Source organism: Rhinichthys klamathensis, unplaced genomic scaffold, assembly GCF_029890125.1.
Source record: "Rhinichthys klamathensis goyatoka isolate OS25496 unplaced genomic scaffold, OSU_Roscu_1.1 h1tg000522l_1, whole genome shotgun sequence".
NCBI lineage: Eukaryota > Metazoa > Chordata > Actinopteri > Cypriniformes > Leuciscidae > Rhinichthys > Rhinichthys klamathensis.
Genome location: NW_026607001.1, coordinates 124080 through 139459, shown reverse-complemented (window position 1 = coordinate 139459; position 15380 = coordinate 124080). Strand labels below are relative to the sequence as shown.

General features: G+C 38.9%; 1 protein-coding gene across 2 annotated transcripts in view; it reads left to right on the top strand.

Annotated features, from left to right (window-relative positions):
- The window catches only part of ppm1ba (protein phosphatase, Mg2+/Mn2+ dependent, 1Ba), a 31403-nt gene extending 16235 nt beyond the window's left edge, over window positions 1-15168 (top strand). Inside the window, exons 2-7 of one of the 2 annotated variants that reach the window (XM_056238408.1) lie at window positions 8745-9614; window positions 9715-9832; window positions 11068-11179; window positions 11414-11471; window positions 13355-13371; window positions 14930-15168. In XM_056238408.1, the coding sequence (XP_056094383.1) occupies window positions 8760-9614; window positions 9715-9832; window positions 11068-11179; window positions 11414-11471; window positions 13355-13371; window position 14930 (1161 nt within the window). In that variant the 5' untranslated portion in view covers window positions 8745-8759 and the 3' untranslated portion in view covers window positions 14931-15168. The remainder of the gene's footprint in view (window positions 1-8744; window positions 9615-9714; window positions 9833-11067; window positions 11180-11413; window positions 11472-13354; window positions 13372-14929) is intronic. The other variant, XM_056238407.1, reaches the window with a different exon arrangement.
- The last annotated feature ends 212 nt before the right edge of the window (window positions 15169-15380 follow it).

Below are 15380 nucleotides of genomic sequence, written 5' to 3'. Positions count from 1 at the left end.
GTAATAAGTTTGTTACTCCGTAAACAAGGCAACACAAGGCCAGTGCAGCAGTTTACAACTCGCTGCCCGTTTATGGGCTGTGACATTTGATACTCTGGCCTTTAAAGTTTCAAATGCGGGGAGCACATGGTGTGCGTGAAGCCTAGCAATGGATATGTTCACGCATTATTGTAATTCTCACAACGTTGTTCATTTCCAAACACTGCACTTTGCCAGCTGTTCCTAGATTCAGTTCAATTTATAAAATTCAATGCTAGTTTTGTTTGTCGGCTCTCTCACTGCACTTGCAATTCCAAGGGACTGGTCACAGGAAAGATGCACTGAAGTGCCCTGTTGAAGCTCTCTGTTACCATAGAAACCACTCTTAGCTGCCACTCCAGGCGCTGTAGGCATGGGAACGGAACATATGACAGTGGTCCAATGGTTACATCATTGCAGTGCCATAGATCTCAGGAGTGTGTTGAACTACTCTTCACTTTATTGGAATGTGGAAATCTTGATCTTGAATGAGCAACCTGTCATCTGGACGTGTAACTCTTGAATGCAGGCCAACGTTAGGTCAGGTAAGGATCTTTTTATGGTCATAAACTGACTCGCCATGTTAGCAAACCGAGCTGGTAATGTGGGATATTAATAGAATTCCTAGAGTCAGGCTAGGGACTGTTGTCACTTTAGATTCATTCCTGCTTGATAAGAGGGGGTTGTTATGAACATGTGTTCTAGGTGACAGCCTGAACTGCCTGGTCAGTGCTGACGTTTTTGTTTTTCATTGGCCACAATGTCTTTTTCTTGTAATGAAGATATAATGATTCATAATGATGTGGGTGATGGTGGATGAAAGTCACTGTTGGGCACAGGTGGTCTGAAATCGAGAGTCGATGAGGACCAGGTTGTTTTTTCTTTTGTTGGGTCACAACATTGAAACCCTCTTCAAAGGTCTTGCCCACTTCCTGTCTCTACAGGATACGTTTTATTTGTTTGTTTTAGTGCTTTGGCACAGTGTGCTCTCTGGATCCGCACACATTCATAGGCAATGAGTTATTATCATCTGAGCTCTTTTGGTTTACTGTGATGCTAAACAGAGCACATGATCAAAGCATGGCTAATCTGGAGTCAAGGCACAGGTGCTGGAAGCTGTTTCCAATGAAACGCTATTGTTTACACAAGTGACATACAAGACTTAAAAAAAAAAAAAAATGTATTACTCTTATGTACTATTATATGGGTTAATCCATCTCAGGTGGTCCAATGGAGGTTGCTTGACTATTTTAATTAAACATTTTGTTTTTTAGCGATTACCTCTGTGAATTTTTATTGCAAATTCATGGTATTTTTTTATTTTACTTGTTTTAACCACAGCGGCTTCTTTGTGTCATAGCCCACGCCACAACTTATTTTGGTTATACAGTAACAGGGCTATGCGAAAATATCTCAGCTCAAGAAGGTTGTAGCTTTTTGGAACAAAAACTGATCTTTAGAGCACATTTCAAGTACATACAGAAAAAAAAATGTATTTCTTGCATACATTTTACACTCTTGTTTCTTATACTTATCATTTCAAGGGTTAGTTCACCCAAAAATAAAAATTGTCATTAATGACTCAATGACACGTTCCAAGCCCGTAAGACCTCCGTTCATCTTCGGAACACAGTTTAAGATCTTTTAAATTTAGTCCGAGAGCTTTCTGTCCCTCCATTAAAAATGTATGTACGGTATACTGTCCTTGTCCAGAAAGGAAATAAAGACATCATCAAAGTAGTCCATGTGACATCAGTGAACCCACTGATGTCACATGGATCACTTAGATGAGGTCTTTATTTCCTTAGAATGTTAATAACAGTTAGAATGTTTTGAAGCATCGAAAATACATTTTGGTCCAAAAATAACAAAAACTACGACTTTATTCAGCATTGTATTGTCTTCGGGTTCTGTTGTGAAGCCGCGCTCAGTGATGCTGCTGATGTAAGACGCTGCTGACGTGTTATCTGGTGCGCCCAAGCTTCGTTTACAGTCTGAGGGAGACGCACGCTGTAAACAAAACAATCTTCGCAAACATGTCTAAGGATTTCGACACAGAGGAAGACTTGAATTTTTTTGCCCAGCCATATTTATTTGAACCCGAATACACGGACGCACCAGATAACACGTCAGCAGCGTCTTACATCATCAGCGTCAGTGAACACGGATTGACAACAGAACCGGAAGACAATACAATGCTGAATAAAGTCGTAGTTTTTGTTATTTTTGGACCAAAATGTATTTTCGATGCTTCAAAACATTCTAACTAACCCACTGATGTCACATGGGCCCTATTTTAACGATCTGAAACGCAAGTGTCAAAGCGCAAAGCGCAAGTAACTTTGTGGGCGGATCCCGGCGCTGTTGCTATTTTCCCGGCGGGATAAATGCCTCTTGCGCCTGGCGCAAATCTAAAAGGGGTTGGTCTGAAGTAGCTTCATTATTCATAGGTGTGGTTTGGGTGTAAGTGAAATAAACCAATCAGAGCATCATCTCACATTCCCTTTAAGAGCAGGCGCACTTGTTCTAAAGCGGATTCCTATTATAACGGCGGATTTACCAGGCGCGCGCCAGGAGTGGTTCACAGCCGAGGAGACCGACGTTCTTTTCAGGACCGTGAAAGACAGAGAAGTGACGTTGTATGGGGATGGGAGAAACCCACCCAAATCAGCGTCGGTTAAACAGGCGTGGGAGGAAAAAAACTATTTTTTTTACATCTTGATGGACACCACAATGATTTCCCTCATGTGTTAATATTTTTCCTTGTTATAATGTATGATTTGCAAAAATAAAAACTGCTGCATCTGTGTTGATGAGAGAATCAAAGTGTATGCGCGTTGTGCACCCGCTACATTATGGCCAAGCATGCGCGCTTAAAATAGCATTATGAACAACGCGCAACGCGCCACTGACTTTAGACTAGGTTTTTTTCTGGTCAGTGGCGCAATTGTTTTATAGAACAGCAAAATAGCATGAGGGAAAGTTTGCGCCGGAACACGCCGCCTCTTTGCGCTGAACCGCCCCGGGGAGCTGAAGTGTATTTCTTAGTTTACAGACGTGTGTCTGTGGAGGGAAAAGTCCGCTTTGCGCGGGTGCAAAATAGGAATGATACATGCGTCAGTGTACAAAGTAATTTGCGCCGGGTGCAAGATAGAGCCCATGGACTACTTTGATGATGTCTTTATTTCCTTTCTGGACAAGGACAGTATACCAAGTATACATTTTCAATGGAGGGACAGAAATCTCTCGGACTAAATCTAAAATATCTTAAACTGTATTCCGAAGATGAACGGAGGTCTTACGTGCTTGGGACGACATGAGGGTGAGTCATTAATGACATAATTTTCCTTTTCTGGTGAACTAACCCTTTAAGGATGTAGGCTAATGATCAAGATTGCTCAGGGGCTCACATTTAGGGTCACTTTACAATGGGAAATATTTGAGTCTCAGCCTTAAATCTTTTTAAGGGTGTACCCACTTAAGCACACTTGCAGAACAATTCAGGTTGGAGACTTGTATTAATTTGAGAGTGCGATCATCCTTTTTTTATTTCCCTTCAATTTGGGATGAATGTCCATATCCTATATTAGATATATTTTCACTCTTATGGTGAAGATGGTCCTAGTTTTGGCTTTTTTAGAGTAGCTTACCATTGTAAAAACTTTGAGAGGTTGAGCCTTAGCTGAGGGCTCAGGATCTGGGTAAAAGGATGGGGGTTTGTATGCAATCCTATCTGGGTTTATTTATAGTGCAGTAGGCGTGAGGTGTGGCCAGCTCAGACGCTCAGACATGCTGTTATGTGACATCATTGCATACTTGCAGCTTGCTGAGCAATAGCGGGGTATAGCAATAACCAGGATTTGTGTGTCATCTAGACGCTTTTGCACTTTGATCATGCAATAATCCTCTTGATTGGATCCACAATAAAGATCACAGCAGCAGAACCATAGCACATCTCACAGCAACATGTTCCGTGTTTCATTACTGAACGATTCAGTGTTTTGAACGAATCAGTTGAGTCAAAGATTCTATGACCCATTCATATACAATATGATATACACGATATGACGGCCACCATATCGGTATCGGCCGATATGTGTTCATTTTTAATAGAGCCCGACCGATATATCGGCGATTTTAGGCAGTTTCCTAACTATCGGTATCGGCATTTATAATGGCCGATAAATAAATATTTTAAAAAATGCGGGTGCGATGATTCATGTAAGGGTGGCGCTGCCAATAAAGCACCTAAAAGCTGTCACAAGAACTGGCAAAAGTAATGATTATGAATACAACAAATATAGCAAGGAGACATTTTAATTGTTTATTAATAAACAAGTGTTTTCAGTCAGTGTCAGCCAAAGATGAAGTTGACGATGCTGACTCGCGATCTTCAGTGAACGCGTGCCAGAGAGAAATGCACATTTCATACGATTACATGAGTCTGTCTGTCTTTCGTTTTGAATTGTTCTGTTTAAAAGTAGACATATCAATATAGATATATTTCAATTCTCAGGTCTATACGCTGAGTTTCGGTTCATGAGACGAGCTCCAGTTCACCCGCAGGCGCCTCCGTGTCGAGATTATCTATCGTCTGCTATTTACTTCTTATATATTAAATCCAGGCAATTGGTTGATGAAACATTAATTAAAATTAAGATACAATTAATTCAAAACGAAATTCACTGTGAAACGAAAGGTTTTGTGCTTTCTGTTTGATGTCTATGTGAAAGTTTCAAAGCATATTTTAGTGCCGCTTTCAGAGCGCTCACGTCCGTAGTGCTGAACTGTCGCGTCTGTAACATTGTTTTTTCCTCATAAATGCGAACACGAAAAATAAAATAAAATAAAATGAATATTTTATGTAGCCTGTGGAGACTGAGAGCCAACCCTTCTTCATCCGGTGGGTAGTAGCCTACTTGTGATTTGCGCAGTGTAATTCACAGAATTGATTTCTCTGCTACAAGCCTCTGTCACGTATTGTGTGAGCTTGTGACTATTGCAAGCGCGCAGCTGAGAAGTCCTGATTATATTGTCTGCTATATTTACTTCTTATTTATTAAGGCAATTGGTTGATGAAACATTGATTAAAATGCGAAGCGAGCGATCTCCGACAGTAAACTGATTCTGCTTTGTCTAGGGTAAACAGCTCTTGCGACGCGAGCAGTAACGGCCGCGTCCGGTGTAGACACCGTGTTAAAGCTCATTCTGCCTGATACCGCTACGTTACAACATCAAGCAATATTCCAAAAATGTATATAATTATAACACTTTATGTATGGCCATTTTGCATTAAGAGTAGCCTTGTTTCACGTTTAGTACATTTTGCTTACTAATTATTTAAAATAGTATAAAAGTACTGTAGGCTACATATGTAATTAAAAACGTTTTCATTATGATATTATTAATTTTACTTTAGTAAAAAGATCTGAGTTCTTCCTCCACTGGTAGAGATTAGAGGAATTAAGAGTAAAAATAGAAGATAATAAGGTTTTGTCAGTGACACTTTTTATATATTTATTGATACAAGTTATGACTTAATTAAAAGACAAAGTCGTTAGTGAAGATTATGCAACAGTATTTAGAATATAATATAATATAATATAATATGCCATGCAAACTAGTTTGGTTACAGCTCAACTGTATAAATCTAATTCTATCATTCCCCCTGCCTCCATTACATATCTGTGTCACACAAGTGTTTGATCACCACATTTGAGTGATCATTGCAAAACGTGTTTATAAAATATATTTATTCTGTTTATAGCTACTGTGTAAAGTACCCATCAAAAGTTTGTACACACCAATAGGAAAGTGTCCAAACTTTTGACTGGTATACTGTACTATAATACACATAAATAATATTGCTACTGTATTATAATATACACATAAATAATATCGGCCGATATATCGGTATCAGGCTTTTTTTACTCCCTAATATCGGTATTGGCATCGGCCCCCAAAAATCCATATCGGTCGGGCTCTAATTTTTAATGTAATCGTTATTGGCCCAATAAGAAAATTTGGTCAATATTAAAGCCAATAAATAATGGATTTCCTTCAGCTGAGACACTTCAGATGTGCACTGTTCACCATAATGGGTTTGAACTGCTTGAAATATGATTGGAATCACTTAAAAAAAGGAAAATACGGTAAAGTGCATCATTTGCATTGCAAAAAGCAATAAAGGTTACATAGTTATAATGAGAACATTATAATTGTGTGCTTGAAACATGGCTTTTAATTGAGACTTTTGTTTTTGTAATTAAGCTCTCAAAAATGATATAAAAATTTGGATTTAGATTTATCGACCAATATATTGGTTATCGGCTTTCAAATATTAAGAAAGAACGGTTATCGTTATTAGACAAAATTTTCATATCGTTGCATCGCTACTGGCTTGAATCAGTCTTATGAATCATTGAATAAACTCCATAAACTGAATGTACTGCAAGCCCTTGCTTTGTCATTCCCAACTTAAATTGAACCAGGAGATTTTACCGTGTTACGTAAGGTTTAAATCAATGAAATGACTGACTGCTTATTCATTGAACAACATGTTGTTAAAGCTTTAACTATAAAAGGTTGTTTGCTCTGCTGGAAAAACAATACTTGCATGTTAGTTTGATTAGTGTGGACCTGGATTGCTTGTGCAGAACAGTGCAGTAGTCAAATTTTCACAGTGGAAGTAACCTATTTGTCCCCATTTCGAATGGACTTGGAATTGTTATACATTTGTGTACCGGTACTCATGTAATGTTTGCTGAGAATTGAAGCTGTAACCTGTGGACAAAAAGAGCTGTCGTGTGACTGATCTGGCAGGGTGACCTCCTTTCACCGTTGGCTGACTGTGAGCTCTGAGTTCCAGAACACTGCTAGCACTGTTGGATTAAACCTGTGATACAGAGGTCACCGTGGCATGAGTAAATAGGGTCACTTTCATTCTACCCTGTAAATAGATCCTTGAGTTTGTCTCGTCCTCACTGAATCTGACCAGTTTCTTAGCATGTTTGGTTTTGCATTGGTACGTAGGTTCTGGATGGAGCTTCATTTAGATATTACTCACCACAGTAACAAGCTGCCTCATCTCAGCAACAGACGAGCAGAATTCGGTTTTGATAAAAAAAAAAAAAAAGATCAGATTTGTGTGTCCACGGTCTAGTGTGATTCATCTGGAAAGTAGAAATAGTCCAGACAGATGCATGTCACAGCTTGACTTGAGTCTTAAGAGGTGCGAGCAAATCCTATTTTCCTGCTGGGGGAGAAGTTTAATCTCTACAGTCACTTCAGTGGCACTTATACTACTGATGTTAATGAATAAGGCGATCACAGAAGAACGACAACACTAGTAGGGACACAGTAAAAACATCTTAAATGCTTCACCTTTATACTGTTTGTGTTGATATTATCTCACCTAAAAATTAAATTATCTCACCTAAATGTTTGATCATGCAATGCATTTTTTGCTTTTACAATAGGGTATTTTTTAATTTTTTTGCAAAGCTTACACAGGAGCCTGATTTCAAACTTTGAATTGACTTTCCAAAAAAGACATCAACACTTAGTGATAAAAATAAACAAATTAGCACAAATAAATACTTAAGAATAAACATAAAAAATTAGTAAACACAGTGCTTTAAGTTCCTCAGGTAGGCCTAAAAGTAAGGCTGTGTGTCCACCAAATCGTATTTTTCCAATTGTTTTCAATGGGACCGCTTCGCCAGGAGCGTAATGTTATGTAATGCTATTTCACGGTGAAACACTGAGCGCTCAGCGTTTCTTTTCAACAGTCGCCAAGCGTTGAAGAGTGTTCGACTTTGGGTACAATGAATTTAAACCGGTTTTTGTAATGTAATACCGTAATAAGGCAATACCGTGATAAATCTGTGAATTTAATAAATCTTTTACTATATGCATTTTTGTGCAGTCAGTGCGTACAACATAATGGAATGTAGTTGACTACTTGTCAGTGTTATTTTGAGGCTCCCAGTCTTTCTCTCTCATCACATACAGTTCAGTCAGCTAAAATGTTTCAGGCATAATGTACAGTCAGTCGGTCGTTATCACAAAACAAACCCTTAAGTCGAGGGGTTTACTTTTTACTATTTTGTGGTGATAGACAGCTTAATGTATGTACATTTTCCACCTTATTACACATCTATCAATATTTGACCGCAGAATTTGATTAATTAGCAACTTGATTGACCTCAGGAGTGAAGCAGCACTACAGAGCAGTGTAATATGTATTTTTCTGTGGCTAACACTTGAATAGCAGTGGGGGTACACTGCTATAGCAGTAATGCATCCCTGCACAGGCAATTGGATTATCTGGGCTGCAGTTTTTTGGTTTTCAGAAGCTACGCCCACTCTGTGGCTTCAGGGCCAAGAATCTCTACATGTTTATTTCACTCAGTTTGGTGTTAATAGAAATCGTCTATTGAGCACTAAGACTAATCCTTCCACATTTGTGTTGTTCACTCTGCAGTGGGTGTTTTTGGACTGTATGTGCTGGGTTTTTTCCCCCTCTACTTTTAATCTTCATGTCTGAAGTAGTTCTATTGGTGTGGCGCTACAGAGTTGATGCAGGGGATGCTTAATGTTAGCTAATGCATTTAAGCTGTAGAGATCATATGTTTCTTTTGTGCTGCAATTTCCATGTCTTTTTTTTGTACTGTCTTCAGTGTTTTTTGTCTACCTACTCAATGATTGTTTCTTTGTCTCTGCAGACGGTGGCCTAAGCCATGGGGGCGTTCTTGGACAAGCCCAAAACAGAGAAGCATAATGCTCATGGAGAGGGAAACGGCCTGCGTTTTGGCCTCAGCAGCATGCAGGGATGGAGGGTGGAGATGGAGGATGCCCACACCGCAGCCGTAGGCCTGCCGCACGGTCTGGACGACTGGTCCTTCTTTGCGGTCTACGACGGTCACGCCGGCTCACGTGTTGCTAACTACTGCTCTAAACACCTGTTGGAACATATTGTCGCCACAGGGTCGGCAGATGAACTGCGGAAGGCGGGCGCTCCGGCGCCTGAGACGCCAGCCATAGAGGCGGTCAAAAGGGGTATCCGCACCGGCTTCCTGAGGATCGATGAGCACATGCGCAGTTTCACAGACCTGCGGAACGGCATGGACCGCAGCGGTTCCACTGCGGTGGGTGTGCTGCTCTCTCCGGAACATCTGTACTTCATTAACTGCGGGGACTCACGGGCCCTTCTCTGCCGCAACGCGCACGTCGGCTTCTCCACGCTGGACCATAAGCCCTGCGACCCACGGGAGAAGGAGCGTATACAGAACGCAGGTGGCTCTGTAATGATCCAGAGGGTTAATGGATCGCTGGCTGTATCCCGAGCACTGGGTGACTATGACTACAAGTGTGTGGAGGGCAAGGGTCCCACAGAGCAGCTTGTGTCTCCAGAGCCAGAAGTATTCGAGATAGTTCGTTCAGATGCGGAGGATGAATTTGTGGTGCTGGCGTGTGACGGTATCTGGGATGTGATGACCAACGAGGAGCTTTGTGCCTTTGTGCGATCAAGGCTGGAGGTGATGGACGACCTGGAGAGAGTGTGCAACGAAGTTGTGGATACTTGTCTACACAAGGTACAGTTCCTTACTCGCTCTTGTGGGACAGCTTCTTATGTCGCATAAATGTTTTATTCTCAGTTGAGATTTTCTTTTTTCTTTCTTTTTCCTCCTTCAGGGAAGTCGAGATAATATGAGTGTTGTATTAGTCTGTTTGCCAAATGCACCCCAGGTGTCAGAGGAGGCGGTAAAGAGAGATGCTGAGGTGGACAAGTACCTCGAATCGCGTGTGGAAGGTGAGAAACGGAAGAGCTCAGTGGTCCGCCACACGATACCTATTTTGTCCACTGTAGTTTGGGAGTATTCATACATCTGTCCCTGGGCATGAGCTTTAAAACCTCTAGTGTTTGCTTACAATTCAACCAGTGTAGTCATATTCAAGAACAAATAGCTCAAAAAGATTGAATCAGTCTAAAACTGGTTCTTAATGCTGCCCTCTGTAAGTTACAGCATAACAGAGAATTTTTTTTTCATTGTAAGCAAAATGGACATAACTGAAATATACCCAAATAAAACTAAATTGGAATTGAATCAAGAGTTTGTGTAACTGAATCAAATTGGTAACTCTATATTGAAAAAATACTATTATTCCTAAATAGTATACGGTGAAGTTATCTTGCCAAGAGCAGTCCGTCCTTTTCTCTGCAGAAATCACTGAAAACAAGTAAAGTATGAAGTTAGTTTTTGAAACTAAAAGCATTTTTTGTTTAGCACATGCCACTTGCTTAGATATATTTTAAGCTTCCAAATATTTAAGGCCACTGTATATCAGTCCAGATAAATTAATTTCAGAATTTATGCATTTTATTAAAGAGAAATGTCCTTTTCCATCACACCTTCTCTTGTGATCTTGAACATCCTGTATCCACCCCCTTTCATATTCCTCTTTTTCTAGTTTAAAATATCTTGATAGCCTGACTCAATATCTTTTTACTTTTTTCTTTTCCACTGGCCTTTCCTTTCTGTATTGGACATTGATCATATTCTGGCAAGTGGTTGTTAGTTTTGTGGGTTTTTTGGGGTTATGTAAACTTTTGGCCTTGAGCTGTGGGCAAAGGTTGGGGTAACGTTGTTGTAATGTTTGGCTGGGTGCTGAGAGGGCCTGAGGGAGTCGTCGGCACTACTGCTCTGGTGAGGAATGTGCTGGCTGAACATCTAACTGGCAACAGGCCCAGATCAGCCCAACTGAGCCACAGGCTTTCCTTCTAGAGTCTCACTCTTGTCTCTCATTGTCCCTGTTCTTTCTTTCGTTCTCATTTCTCTATTTCAAAAAACAAAACAAAAAAATGATAACACTAGTGCTCTACATTGGTATCCATAATGCACTGCTCATTTCTCAGTACACATATACAGTAAGTCACATATACATTAATTTCTACTGCGTATATTTTAAGATTCCATTGAATGGAGCAGTCAAATGAATATTTAGGGTGCTTTAACCTGTGGTTTATCTTTTCTGTCTCTTAATCAGAGCTCATAGAGAAAGCAGGGGAAGAAGGTGTGCCTGAGCTGTTGATTGTCATGAGCACCCTGTCCCAAGAAAGTATCCCTAATCTCCCACCAGGGGGCGGCCTTGCCAGCAAGTAAGTAAATATCACGGTTACAAACCACACAGAGGTTCACACCTGCACAAACACGTTTACGGGACACAGGGTTACGCACCTAATGTTTAAGGGTCTGGAATGTTAACACAACATTTGCAGGTTTAATCTCAAGTAGGCTTGACTCAGAAAACAGCTTGACTTTGAATCTTGCTGTATAACTTGTATGCCTTGTTTTATTTTTCTAATACATTGTCTGCTTTTTCTTTTTCTCAGGCACAGTGTTATTGAAGCAGTGTACAACCGGTTGACCCCCCAAAGAGAAGAGGATGGTGTGAGTATGAATACTTTTGCTTTTTAAAGGTCTAGAACCTCTCGGTGTGATGACAGCTTTACATTTAGTCCCTGGTTTACCATAAAAAGTTAGATGTGTATAGATGGTACCTTCCCCTTGACCTTTGGATTCATCTCATCATGAGACGTTGCCTTGTTCTGCGCCTTGCTCACTGGACCCGTTTATACTTGGTATTAACAACCTACAACTAAGAGTCACTCAGAGATCCTTTCTCTCCTCAGAGTATTTGTTCTCTCCATCCCATCCGCCTGATCTCGGTTTATTTACTGCAGGGAGTAAAAAATCCTGTTCAAATCACAGCTGTAATGAGCTCATTCAAATGATCCTCTGGCCCAAAGCACAGTGGTTGAGATCACCACAAACACTCCTAATACATCCCATCAAGGAGATGAACTGAGATTTATCAGCCTGTAAGCATGACAAATCAGACATGATTAGTAACCTAACAAGTATGTTATTTTAATAGCTTATAAATAAGTTTGCTAATATGCCATTGTGAACTCTTCAGCCAAGTCTCATGATGATGATGACGACGTCACTACTCAACGTGTGATTTGGCGAAACTGCACTGGGGGTTGGATGTTGTAAAGCCTGCAGTTGAATATCTGTCTTGTTGTTGTTTGTGTGTGTGTATGAGGCAATTACCTCAAGAGAATGTGTTTTAGTGTTTAAGTAGTGTGACACATTCTCAAGTATTGGTCTGGAGTTGACACTAGTTGGACAAAGCTGGAGTTTTGATCCAAGTGTTTTTCCCTACTGGACATCAAAGAGATATCTGGTGTGTGTGTGTGTGATAGATGGTGTTCTCTACGCTCTTGGACTCTCCTCGTCACGGTTGTCACAGTACCACAATTATTCTTGATACACTTTCAATACCACAGAAACAACCAATCTTATGAACACAACACAATTCTTTATTTAAAGTTTGTATGTTAACAAATTAAATTAACAAATTACAATGGAATGTACATTACCATTTAAAAGTTTATTTGAAAAATAAATTGATCCTTTTATTCAGCAAGGATGCATTAAATTGATCAAAAGTGACAGTATTACAAAATATTTGTTTCAAATAAACGCTGTTCGTTTTACCTTTCTGTTAACCAAAGAGTCCCCAAAAAAATAAATATTTCTTGAGCATTAAATCAGCATATTAGAATAATTTCTGAAGGATCATGTGACACTGAAGACTGGAGTAATGATGCTGAAAATTCAACTTTGCCATCACAGGAATACATTTAAAAATATATTCAAATAGAAAACAGTTATTCTAAATGTAATAATATTTAACAACATTATTATTATTATGTTTTCATCAAATAATTGCACCCTTGAACATGACTTTAAAAAAAATGTTTAAAAAATATTTTACGTAATTATTCAAGTTAACATTAATAAAGCTGATTATTAATAAACAAACAATTTTCCTGTCAGTATTGTTTTGATTCATTTTATTATAGTAGACACGCAGCAGCAGTACTGTTAGACAGCATTTACATAGGTTTGAAATTTTAGTATCAAGTTAACCTGGTACTTTTGACATCTCCTGGCATCATCAGAGAGAGATGTTTTGTTGGCTCGTTGCGAGGAGTAGACTAGATCCTTGTGTTTCTCTGTGATAGCCAATGACAGCTTTATAATCCATGGACCCTTCCTTTTGTAAATAAATGATTTTATAACATGTTTTTCACAGCCAGATAAACATTTAGAAATCATATTCTTGGTCAAATGCATGTAGTTTACACACACAAACATAAAGGTTTGTATTCATATCCAGAACACACATAGTTTGAGATTCATTAAGAGGATAATACACATTTACAAAACTAATGATGTATGTGTTCACCCTTTAATTAATGCAGCCCACCTGTTTCATTTGGTAAGTTGATTACTAATTGATACTAATGATTTCCGCAGAAAGAGCGACTGGAGTTTTTGACAACCTCACTCTACACACCATATTATGTACTGATCTTATGAATGCATTGCTGTTTGAGGAGGGAATTTTCCTTTTTTTTTATTGCTGGTTTGCTGTTATCTGTTAGTTTTATGCAGTTTGCAGTGAGACCAAACTGTCAAAGTAGTGCTATATTACCTGTTAAACATTCAAGCCATGTAGATAATTCACTTCTTTGTTTTACATTACCAAGCAACAGTGTTCTTGTAAATGAATGCAGAGGACCTGTTTAGCTTGGATTTCATTTGAAGTCCTGCACTTGTATGATCTGTGGCATGAAATGTTCTAACTAGATGTGTTCTTGAAAAGTAATCCTATTAGAGAACAGAAATATTATTCACTAAAGGAATAAAACAGAGAAAAGGATGCATGTGCAAAACTGAAACTGTGGAAAAATTGATCCAAACCCTTGTAAAATGGCCAATTGGAGATCTCCATCAAGAAACATCAAATCAAAACGGCAGGATCTGATTATCCCAATATTTTTTATTTTCTGAATCCAAACAATGTTTTTTGCCTTGGACAACACAGTCATAGACATATTAGACAAAGAAACAAGAACATGACAATTCTAGTTTCAAGGTTCGGTAATCACAGTAATGGTTAGCTGAAGTGAAATATGGGAGACTGTGGGCAATTTTGAAATTGAATTATTGTGTAATGAACATTATTTCATTAAACTAGTTTAAAGTTTAAGAATTGATAAACACATGCACATATACTCAATTGAGAACTTTGAGCATGTGCTGAATATTTGTTCATACAGGCTGATACATTTAGTGTATATATTTTAGTATTTAGCATTTAGCCACTTTTATATAATCATACTGTAGGTCTAAGTTAGACTTTTGATATTTTTTCTCAGCTGAAAGCTTATGTTAGGTAACTGTTCAGTAATGTTGAGGTGTACACTATTGTTCAACAGTTTGGGGTCAGTAAGTTTTTATTAATGTTTTGGAAAGAAGTCTCACCAAGGCTGCATTTAATTGATCAAAAATAAAATATTGTAAACTTACCATTTAAAATAAGTTTTCTATTTGAATATATTTTAAAATGTAATTTTTATTCCTGTGCTGGCAAAGCTGAATTTTCAGCATCATTACTCCAGTCTTCAGTGTCACATGATCCTTCAGAAGTCATTCTAACATGCTGATTTGCTGAATAAAAGTTCATTTTATTCAGCAAAAGCGTATGTTAGGTAACTGTTTATTTATTTTCAAACAAAACTCTTTGAACGGTAGTGTACAGTATATAATATTTGGGATAATTGTAACCCTTGAAACAATAATACAATCACGTTACATTTGGTGGTTACACTCTTCCTTCATACTTCCTGTATTAGATTTGGTATTGTGATGTAGCCTTTCTCGTTACTTAAGTAAATGTTTTTCATAGCAAAAGATGGCAGGTCTTGACCACGGTTGACCACGGTGATTGTGATAATGCTGATTTGATGCCTGTGTGGTCTCTCTCTCTGCAGAGCGGTGCTGACCTTGAGGACCCGTGGTAGTCGTCCCACCTGAGGGAGGAGCCCCTTTTCTACACAAGACATCAGTCACGTTTCTTTTGTTCCAGTGAAATCAAGAGATTCAACGGACAGTCTTTCAAGAGTCACAACACAGTGGAAACACAGTACAACCAAAAGCATTACAAACACTTTTTTTTCTAATACATGAGGGAAAGAATGTTCCAGTTTTAAAAACAACTACATCAAAATACACATACAATAAAAAAAACTCACTTTCTCACTTTTTTTTGTGGTGGCTGTGGGTGTTAATTTTAAAACCGAGGATGTTTTGCGGGATGGACCCATGTACGTGCTGTGGTGCCTTTTCCAGTCGGCTGCAAATTCGAGTGAGGATGCAATTGATAAACTTGGCAGCCCCTGGTATGGGGTTATGGATCATCACTGGGTTTAATTGAGGATATAT